At 37.4% G+C, this 11,293-nt stretch overlaps 1 protein-coding gene across 1 annotated transcript in view; it reads left to right on the top strand.

Moving 5' to 3' along the window:
* The first annotated feature begins 438 nt into the window (after positions 1–438).
* The window catches only part of LOC122799560 (carbonic anhydrase 15-like), a 346,265-nt gene continuing 335,410 nt past the window's right edge, over positions 439–11,293 (top strand). Inside the window, exon 1 of the mRNA XM_044068693.1 lies at positions 439–927. Within this exon, the coding sequence (XP_043924628.1) occupies positions 867–927 (61 nt within the window). The 5' untranslated portion in view covers positions 439–866. The remainder of the gene's footprint in view (positions 928–11,293) is intronic.

Genomic DNA, 11,293 nt, shown 5'->3' with positions numbered 1-11,293 from the left:
GTATGTCCTGCATATTGTCTAAATGTTTCAGTAAAAGTCATATTTTATTCAGAATAGCTGCAACACAGTATTTCTTAAGACCCTCTACTCATATGTGGTTTTCTTGGCAATCATATGGGGAATCTTTTCCATGTGTGTGTTTCTTCTCAGTAAAGCAAAAGGGAAGAAAGATAGGAAGTAACCTGTTCAGATGCTAATGTGTGCCCTTGGGTTTGATATAGCCATTTAATATGAAATTCAGGCAATGTCACTTAAGTGCATGTTATATTCAGAATGCTTTTAAGTAACTAACTGTAGATGTTCAAGGAATCTTGGTGTTATGCACAGCATTCCTTAAACAACAGCCTGTCATGTAACTGTAGCTAAACAAGCAACGCTAATTCTGTGATAGAAAGCAGTCTGTTATCCTTCTCATCAGGAGCTGAAGGGTGAACTCTAGTTGTCTAACTGATGAATATTTAACAGGCATAAATGAAGCAGGGCTTGAGGATTTATTTACTCACTTGGCTGCTTTTTGAGTTCTGGCTACTTATTCCCTCCTCCTGGTTATAAAGCCAGATGCCAGAATATAACACGACTACTCAGGGCATTACATTACCAAGTGCAGGACAGCAACTTGCAAAAAAGGAGGAAAAACAAAGGAAGAGGATACAAAAAGATCAAAGAAGAGGAGAAAGAGACTGAAAGAAAAAAAGGAAAGAGGCATAGCAATTGAAAGGAGCAACTGCTGAGAATAAAGAGTTAATGAGCAAACCGATCCACCTCTCTCAGAGTGTCAGAACCTGGTGGGAAGCCCTGCCTAACTTGTGTGGCAAGGCAGGTTCATTTATTTCCTTTTAGCACTCTTGAACCCTGAGCACACCAACATGATGAGGCAGCTGATGTTCTTTCTTACTTTGTTTTCAGTAATCTCTTCAGTCCTTACAGGTGAGCTTACCTATTTTCTGTACTATTACTTCATATTTGCACGTTTGTGGTGTTTATGTATGTATCTGTGCATTTGAAGTTTGCATATTATGATGAAGAAAATAGTTCTTGAGCCACTGAGACATACAGTGGAATAGCTGAGCCTTAGTGTCTGAATGTATATATATATATATATATATATATATATATATATATATATATATATATATATATATAGTTATGACTGTGATTGTTAAGCATTTTATTGAAATGGTGTTTAACTGCCTGATTTGTTTCTAAGATTATTCACTGAATTTTAACATACTTTCATCATCTGCTGTAGCATTTTATGCCATGTATTTCCCTTCTACTTAGTGCTTTATTTATATAGGTTTATTTCCTGCATTACTCCTGTCCACACCCCAGCACACACTTATGGCTGTGACAAAACTTTATTTTATTTCATTAGAAATAATATTTTTTTTATATGAAGTCTGAATTTGGTGATGTTATTATGCACTATTTCAGAACTCAGGCTGTTACACTTTTAAAGATCACAATTGCCAGAGCTAAGACGGACTTAACTTTGCATGATTGCATTTTTATTTGCTGCACATTACTGCAGTTCTTACTGTATTTCTGTTTTAATTATCTTTTTTGAAGTATTATTAGATTATAACCCATGTTTCCTGTGTAGCATTCATGGCTGACAACTTCTAAAAGATATCTAGAACATTTTTTCTCTCAGAGGGCTGTTAATTTGGAGAAGTTTTTATTACTTTCTGATGCTGTCAGACCTCACCTTGCTAAAGCTGTATGAGAAGGACTAGATGCTTGTTTGGGGGATTATATTTTATGTCATGGATGGAAGTGTGCATTATTGAATGAGAAGGGTTGTGAGGATTATACTGTTGATACAGACATGCATTGTTTTGCTGTAGCAAAACTGCTTTGAACATCTTTGGTAGTGGCACTGTAGAAGAGATTTTTTTTGAGGTTAAGACTTTCAACTGGGAAAGAACTTTGTACTGTAGTCTTGAGTTTGATTCCCTTGGTTGCTACTTGCAGAGTCTCTTTCTCTGATCAAGTAATGTAACCAGTGTTGCCAGAATACTTCTAAAAAGAGGTACTTGTGTTTAGTATCTTTATTAGTTAACAAATGAATAAAATATGCCAAGCAGTGCAGCATGGTTGTCAACTGCTTTGCTCAAGAATCAGGGACAAAGAAAAAATAATGTGTGTGTGTGTGTGTGTGTGTGTGTGTGTGTGTGTGTGTGGTAAAGGCTCAAAATAAGGGACAATTTTAAAATATTCTAATTTGATTAAAAGGTTAATAGAACAATAAAAGCCAAATGCGAAAGCTCTCGTACAAGTACCAAAAAACAAAAAAGAGAGCATTTCTCAAATACATGAATGCATTAAGAATTACAAACATAGGCATTTGAATGCACTTTTTTATACACACATTTTTTTATCTTTATTTATTATTTATTGTAATAAATTAATTTAATGAATATTTGCAAGAGAAGTTGGATAGGACGCAATGTATGTAAATTAAATATGAACAGACTTGTGGTTTTAAATGTGATGAATTTTAATGATGAGGGAAACAACTTTGGTTATACATAATTAATGAGCCCAAAAAAAGAATTTGATTTGCTTATTCAAATGGTTTTATTTAATTGGTTTGGAGTGTTAATGAGCTGTATAAAAGAACGTAATGGTAGCGTATTATTTTATCTGATGAAGTCCATTGTTATAGGACGAAAACACGACTGTAGTTAAGGCGTTCATATCGTTTGTTTGGTGTGTGGATTTAAATTAAATTTTGGCTGGTTGCTCTTCCATAGCAGTTTGCTCTCTTTTTTGTTTCTTAATAGAACAATAAGCTAACAAGTATTTTCTGAACAATAAGGAATATGAAACAGTAATGGCTGGCACTATCGACTTACTGTAGTCCGCAGTGATTTATGAGAAAAAACAGAAGTTTGTGAGGGGTATGGAAAAATATCTGGCAAAATCAAGGTCATTCTGTAAAAATCAGAGACAGTTTGAGATGTATGCAGTGTAGGTAGGCTTGGAAGGTTATGCAGCACATGGCAGCTACTCTAAAAAGAAGGGGACTAAAGAAAAGGAGTGTGTGAAGGGTAGTAGCACTAGGGCAGATGTCGCATATGGTCTGATGATGGTCAGACTCTACCACTCAGTAGCTAAGAGAGTCATTCTAATATCGTGTGCATCAGAACAGTTACTAACAAAAGAGGAATGCAGTGTTGCATCTGAAACAGTTTCCATTAGAACATACTACTACTTAACAATATATTCAATACCATTATCAAGTCATCAAATACCGTAACCAAATGACCAAATACCATAACCAAGTGATGTAGGGGGCCAGAGTTTGTAGACTGTAAAACCAAGAAAGAGATGTACTGCAGAGACCTTTAACAAGGTCATGGGATAAAATAAAATGCCAGCATTTTTTCCCTAGAATAACATGTACTAGAAACCACCGCAAACAAACCACTCAGATGATGACTAGCACAACTAAACAATGAAAACATCCACAGATAGGCACCACAGGAAAACAATTAAATAAATAATTAAATTAATTAAGACAAACAGAAAACCTAAAAGGTAAAAAAAGGACTGAATTCACAGCACATAAATATAACTCAATACAAAATAACATGATATTATAAACAATTATAAAAAAAAAAACATTTTATACAAATGGTACCATGTAGACCAGGAAACGTATCACCCTGCATCTCAAGCTGCCACAAGGTTTCTTTTTTAAGTAGCTGCTTCTTGAAACAACTCTCTCTAAGATCAATGGATAAATACTCTAAGACAACAATACAACTTCTTAAAGGAAACACATGTTAATGTGTGCCTATATAAGGCAATGTTGGTATCTTTGCTCTTAATATCATAGATGTGTCCTTTAACTCTTTGTGATAACTTTCTGGCAGTCATGCTGATGTAAAATGCATCACAATGTGAACAGACAGCAATGTAAATCAGACCAATGGTGTTACAATCATAGTGCACTTTAATTTTAATACTTCTGTCCATATAAGACAAAACAATGACAGAGCCTTCAAGTATAAAATTACATGCCCTACAAAGAAACACACTAGTGTAATGTAGTTCATTAATAGAAATCAAACCATCAATGAACATATCCTGTATGAACCCTTTAACTCTCGTATACGCCCCATTCATTTCGTTGAGGGAACTCTTAGTGTAAGTATCCGTATTCAAGATATCCAACATTTTATTATTGTAGTCAGCTGTATACATGATAACTACCCCACCTCCTTTGTCTGGTTTTATAATCCTCACACCATTATTTTCCATCAAAAAAGCAAGTTCAGATTCTTCCTCATCATTTAAGTTAGTACATACTTTGTTTAAACCAGACTTTCTATTCCTCACCCTATTCAAGTCCCAAATGTCCAGCTCACAAACCTGTTCAAAAAATAACAATGTAGGGTGTAAGGGCGGGTTAAAAGTGCTGGAGATTCTGAATGGGTCTTTCAAACCCTCTACATTATTAAACATAACATTAAGATTTAATTTTCTGACATATTGCTTCGTCCATTAAAGTGTGGACTAAATTCATGGATTTATCCGGTACAAATGTAAAGCCCTTAGCAAAAATGTCACAGTCACATTAAAGAATAAATCAGTATAATTATATACTTTAAAGTCTTTTTCAGAACTGAAGTGCACTGTTAATGGCAGTAAAATACTACCATTGCTGTTCTTCATATTATTTAAAACCGTTGCCTCAGATGGGGCAACATTTATTGCCCCCCTCCGGGTATTCCTGTTCTGACCCCTGTTGTTGTATATTCCCCCCTCCCCCTTTAAAGTTGTTGTATTGGCCCCTCTGCTGTTGTTGGGGTCTCTGTTGATTCATTAGATGCTCTGAGCGCCTCAATGGTGGATATTGTTCTTCATCTAAAAAATGTTCTTCGAAGGTGTCCATCTCTGTCACCTCGTTGAAAGTTCTAACACCATTCCCTTGTTGTTCACCACTTCTTTTATGTTGCTGCCAAACTTGTGAGGGGAGGGGGGTTTAGGGTATGCTAAGTTGTCAGCATGTTCCTGCTCATCCCTAGCCGACGTCTTCATCTTCCTCTTTTTAATAATAAGCATTTGTTCTTCTATGCTCCGGAAGATACGACAATATTCAAATTTGTTGTTTGTAAAGGCAGGGTTTTTTACAATTAATTTATCTAATTTTGTCACTTCAGAATTCAAAGATTCAATCATTCTGTTATTATAGTCAATAGCCATTTGCATATATCCAAACCCAAATCTATCAAATAGTCCTAACAAGTCTTTATGAAAATTGGAACCTGCAACCAATCCTGTAGGAAAACGTCACATCCTAAGGCCTTTTGGTATAGTTCTCTGTTTAAGGCACTCTTTAAAAAACTGGTTATACATTTGTATCTTTTTTACTTTTAAAAGGTACCAATCTAGTTCATTAAGTTGATCCTGTAATGTCATACTACTAACTTTTGTACTATTCACTAATATGCAATCATTCTTTAACCACTCAGATAGCGTGGGTGTTTTAAAAACCCCACTACAGTTATCTGCATCAATATGCCCATCACCGTTTACCTCATTAGATCTGGTGTCCAGTCTTAGTGATGGTGTAGAGGCACTAAAGGCCGTTGCCTGTCCTTCACCATTACCCAAACCTTGCTCTCCCATGTTATTCACCGAAGTAGAAGCACCTGGTGTCGGGTGTATAGTCATTAGGGAAAGAGAATTTTGCTCCAACCAATCCATGTGGTTCATTAATTGTTGAATTAAAATAGACAAGTCGCCAATTGATCCATTTGATTTCCCAATTGTTTGTAGGTCACCTGTGGACACACTGCCAGACCCCAACTCCATACAAAATGACTAGTATGTGATAGAAAAGAAACCAACAAGTAAATCAAAAAAGCAGAATGGAGTCCACTGGCAAGTATATGCCAACACAGAATGGTAAAAACAGTTCTTTATTAGAATAAAAACGATTATCAGTATTCACCAACGTAAAATAATAAGTGCTTTTGTCTGCAATTATACAATTCAGGAGACTTTATCAAACAAGAACTGAACATTAAAACAGTGTAAATACTAAAAACACTGAAAATCTCCCTCCCTTGCCCTGAGAATACTTACCTGATTCGTGATTCCATGTTTCGTGATTTTGGTCTTGGTCTTGTAATCATTGGTATTTTCGCTTTTCAGGAAATAAAAGTAGACCCCTCTGATTGATTATTTCTGGATTTGTGCCTGTTTCTGTTGAGTGATATGCGGATGCATATACTCCTTAGCAGAACTGTACTTTGCACGGTTGCACTTACACCTTAACTTTACTAAAACGCAGTATGGCTCCATAAAGGATATTTTATTTGGCTTGCGATTAGAAGTCTCTATCCCAATTTTTTTTAAGTGAAACTTCTTTAGGCATGGTAGTGCAAGTTTGCAGTGAAATGGAAGTGAGACTCCACCAGACGGTGGCACTGTTCAGTGACTGACAATACTAAGCCTGAAGAAGACTGACGGCGTAAGTGTTCTTACTTGCATTTCATTAAAGTGTTCTTGGCCTAGACTAGCAGTTCGTGTGTTCCAGTGGTTCTTTGGTCTACTGTTTGTTGTCTGGATTTCCACTGGATTAACTTTCATACTGGTGGTTTGTTCCTGTAACTATACAGTTTCTAACTCTTGCTGATTCCAAAGCATTGGCTTCAGTCTTCACCCGGGTAAAAAAGTACAGAATGTGATCTGACAAATATACAGGAACACAGTATGGATATTTCACAAAGCCATGCCTATATTTCACTCTGAGAATCCTGTATCACATATGAGTGCACACACACACACACACACAGACACACGCACTCACACACACACACACACACACACACACACACACACACACACACACACACACACACACACACACACACACACACACACACACACACTCACCACATATCATTAGGAGGAAGGAACTCTCCATCATCTTCCAGGCCAATCTAGAAATAGGTAACCAGTTTCTATCTCTTGCTGATATGGAAGCATCGGCATGCACATACACACACACACAGACACACACACACAGACACACACACACACACACACACACACACACACACACACACACACACACACACACACACGCGCGCGCGCGCACACCACACACATCTTTAAGAGAAAGGAACTCTGCATCATCTTCCACACCATTCTAGAAATAGGTAGCCAGTTTTTAACTCTTTTTGATGTTGAAGCATCGGCTTCAGACTTTACCTGGGGAAAACCAAGTACAGAATCAACTGCATTACATCACTCCAACACTAGAAAATGCAAGACAAATTGCACTTCTTCTCACCTGTTAAATGCAAGATGGGCGTCACTCTGCCCAAAGCAGGTGTACTATAGTGATCACATTGCAGCCTCCTGTCTGTATGCATATGTGTGTGTTTGTTTGTGTGTGCGTGTGTGTGTGTGTGTGTCTGCAGACCATTGTGAGTTGGAAGAATATATTAAATACACAACAGACAAATAAGCATATACTTAAAAATATACAAAAATACACATGACGGGTTTGATGGCGTTTTGAAGCAGGTTACAGTATTTTAGGGCAAAAGCAATGATGTCGGGTTCTTGCAATAAGGACCTTGATGTATTGGGACCTTAAAAAGCACATCCCAATGTCTGCAATGCTGCTTGTCGGTAGCACTTGCAGTCCTTGAATAAAGAAGTTTGACTGCTACCACGCGTGGCCACCACGCACATTCTTTTTTTTTTTTTTATAATTGTCTTTTAATATCATGTTATTCTATACTGAGTTATATTTATGTGATATGAATTCAGTCCTTTTTTACCTTTTAGGTCTACTATTTGTCTTAATTAATTATTGTTTGTTGTTTTCCTGTGGTGCTTATCTGTGGATGTTTTCATTGTTCAAATGTACTAGAAAACCAGGAGCGTATTGCAGTTTATGGTAATGATATTTGCCTACGTGCATTTATGTTTTCAGGTTCTATGTTCATATAAGCGACTAATATTGTATGTCTGGAATAAACTTTCAGTAGTCCTGTCTTGGGCAGAATGCATGACAGAGTTCCAAAAGGAAGAGCATAAAATAAAATGGCAAAATTTAGTGATGCATGTAATGATGACAGTGAAACATACCTGGAAATAATCCACAGTGCCAGAAACATCATCTTTCCTCGGAGAATCCTTGGAGAGCTTTAGTTTTGGGTATAGGAACCTTTGCCATCTTACCACAGCAGACCTCCCTAATAAGGAAAGAGCCATGACTAGTCATTTTTTTGTGAAATACAATCTGCAGTGTTCAAATGCCCAATGGACATTGTTCCTATATACTAGAGTGCTATAAACACCTCCATTTTCTTTACTTTATGACCATCTGGGTAGTGACTTTGACTCTATCATTTTTTATAGTGTAATTTAATATAGAGTATGCCATAAGGTGGTTATAAAAAGACAGCAAGTTCTGGCTGTCATTGTGTGCATCTGTGTGTGTGTGTGTGTGTGTGTGTGTGTGTGTGTGTGTGTGTGTGTGTGTGTGTGTGTGTGTGTGTGTGTTTGTGGTGGAGATATTGGTTGAGTGCATCACAAGATATGGTGCTCTAATGGAGGGTGTCTGTAATCTTGGTGTCTGTAGCCTGTTGAAAACTGACTTTATAATTTGGCATTTGACACTAGAAATGGCAGCAGGTGTGAATTCACCCTAGGGGCTGCAGGAAGTGTGCATTTGAGTAAATTCCTTCAATGGTGAAAGCTAACCAGAATCAAAATAAGGTGCTTCTTCTCTTATGGTACAATGGGTGCTGTTTTTGTTCTGCGTCATTTTACTGTGCAATTTTTTGCTGCATTCAGTAGTACCATTTCACCATATCTGGCATGGCTTAGTGGTAAATCACGTTGTCTATGGTGTGCAGGATCCTGGGTTTGAGCCTTGCAGGAGCTGTTTATGGAGGGATAGGATCCTGACCCAGAGACTCCCCAGACTCTGGAATAGACTGCCCATACATGTCAAGCAGAGTGCCTCTTTGGCACTCTTCAAAAGGAACCTTGATGATTGGATGGGAAAAAGGAAATTCACCCTGGGGATCATGTCAGTTGCCCTGCTAGATAGGGGTCCAGGGAAGTAAATAGTGTGGGAAGAAATAGCCAGGGAATTGTTATGGCTAGGCTTGTATAGACCCTAGGGCCAATAGCCTAGTATGAACCTATAATCAAGGGGGTTCCAAGAACATATTTTATCAGACTAGCAAAGGACTAAAAACATAACACTTCCCATGCTTGGAATATTTAATGAAGTGATGAGACAGAGAGGAGGGTGGTGTAAAGACCTATGGTTGAAAATTTAGGAATAATTTAAGGAGAGGGTGAATGCAGTAGTAGTTAGAATGAGGAGTTACCGTTTTACTTTTGCATTAATGCGTTCCAGGGGGACTGACACTATAAGTTAGCATTTTTTTTGTTTTAGTTCTATTCCTAGAAAGAGTACTTTAAAATTTAATAGGGTGGTCAGATTTATACACATGGATTGCTTAAAAAAGTATTTTTCCTGCAGTCATCAGAAACTTGATCGGTGTGATTTTGATATTGCATTTCTGAAGTTATAGATTAGGTTTCACTACTTTACCTGCAATGCTGTGGTTAAACCCTTTCAACATGGAATCGGATGCAAACACATGTCAGAAAGAACAAAATGCTTCAGGCTGGCACTCCTGTCAAAGCCATGTTGCAACAACTTGCATGTCTAAATTGTTTTCATTTTTGTCTGTCCACACTATAGTGGCTAGAGAGAAAAATGCTCACTGCACATAGTAAATATTTTATTTTGTGTAAAATCATGTATTGGTTGTACATAATTAATCAGATTATTGGATAATAAGCAATTCTTATTCAGAAATGCCCCTTTGTACATAGTGGTATGGCATATGAATGCTTAACAACATATTTTATTATCTGGAGATGTTTTGTTTGATTTGGAAAAAAAATATTTTATATGAACAGTTTATATGAAGCCAGTATTAGTAGTTTTGAGGAAATTCCTTTTATAGATGTTACAAACCTGCAGGGTGCAGTACAGAATGGCAAGTTGTCATCCTGTCGTATTCTTAAAAACATACCTCAGGGGGATTTAAGGGATACACGTGCTTACAGTTTTGGACCAGCCCTGGGATTCGTTAACACCTACACTAAGTGTACATCTTCCTGAGTGAACAGACGACACAGACAAAACCCACACCTTCTTCCTCTTAATTTTAGTTTTCCTGCAGATTTTCTTGCAGCCATGAGTACTGAAGGGATTCATACAGGTTAACACAAAGTGCAGATTAAATGTACACTTAGTGTAATCGTTCTGAGTAACTTGTCTTTCGGCTTTTCCCGGTTAGGGGTCGCCACAATGGAACTGCGGTCCACTAATGATTGGTAGTGGATTTTTACGTACCAGGTTACCAGCCCTGACGCACAACCTTCAACGAAGGCATGCCCCAATCACGTATGCCTCCACACAAAAGACGCTCTAGCTGAGAATCGAACGGGACAACATCTTGCTATGAGGCGACAACGCTACCGCAGCACCACCACCGCAGTTCAATCTTTCTGAGTAACTAGTTTCTATCACAATCTTTCTGAGTAACTAGAAAGCATAAAAAATATGGTAGGGATGTTTTTAGATACAAATCGAGTACACTTATTGTGGGAGTTCATGAATCTAGCCCAATATTATGATATATATGGTGTACAGTTTAACAAAGAAATTTGTTGACTGGAACAGTTTGAGTTGTAAACATGTTGTAGTAACAAGGGGCATGTTACGCTGATGTGTGGGGTGTTCCTACGTGCCTCTAAAAGCACTGGAGTATTGTAGCAGAGGACAGAAGGATTAGTGCTGTATGCGGTCCTACCCTAGTAATTATTTCTGGCAAACAGATTGGGATGTGCACTATTTTTTTGCCCAGGAATTTTGTAAAAGGTCAGCAGGTTTTGATTTCAGGGGAAGTCACTGTTGTAAAATGTATTCTCTATGTGGATTTACAAATAATATTGGTATTTTTGTACACCCAGTGTCTGAAAGCATTTTTATGGATTCTGCTTATATTCCAGAATTAGTTTGTGTGTGTGTGTGTGTGTGTGTGTGTGTGTGTGTGTGTGTGTGTGTGTGTGTGTGTGTGTGTGTGTGTGTGTGTATGGATGCACGTATGGATGTGTGTAACATTATATATCAAAATTTGATTGCTTTTATATGAACAGAAGTAAAAGACATTTTAAGCGTAGGATAACTGAACATTTTAGGGGAATTTTAAAAAGGAAATTAAAATTTAGA

Source organism: Protopterus annectens, chromosome 4.part0 (genome assembly GCF_019279795.1).
Source record: "Protopterus annectens isolate FY-2018-M chromosome 4.part0, PAN1.0, whole genome shotgun sequence".
Classification (NCBI taxonomy): domain Eukaryota; kingdom Metazoa; phylum Chordata; order Ceratodontiformes; family Protopteridae; genus Protopterus; species Protopterus annectens.
The sequence above is the reverse complement of the archived record's forward strand: the minus strand, read 5'-3'. Positions and strand labels throughout refer to the sequence as shown.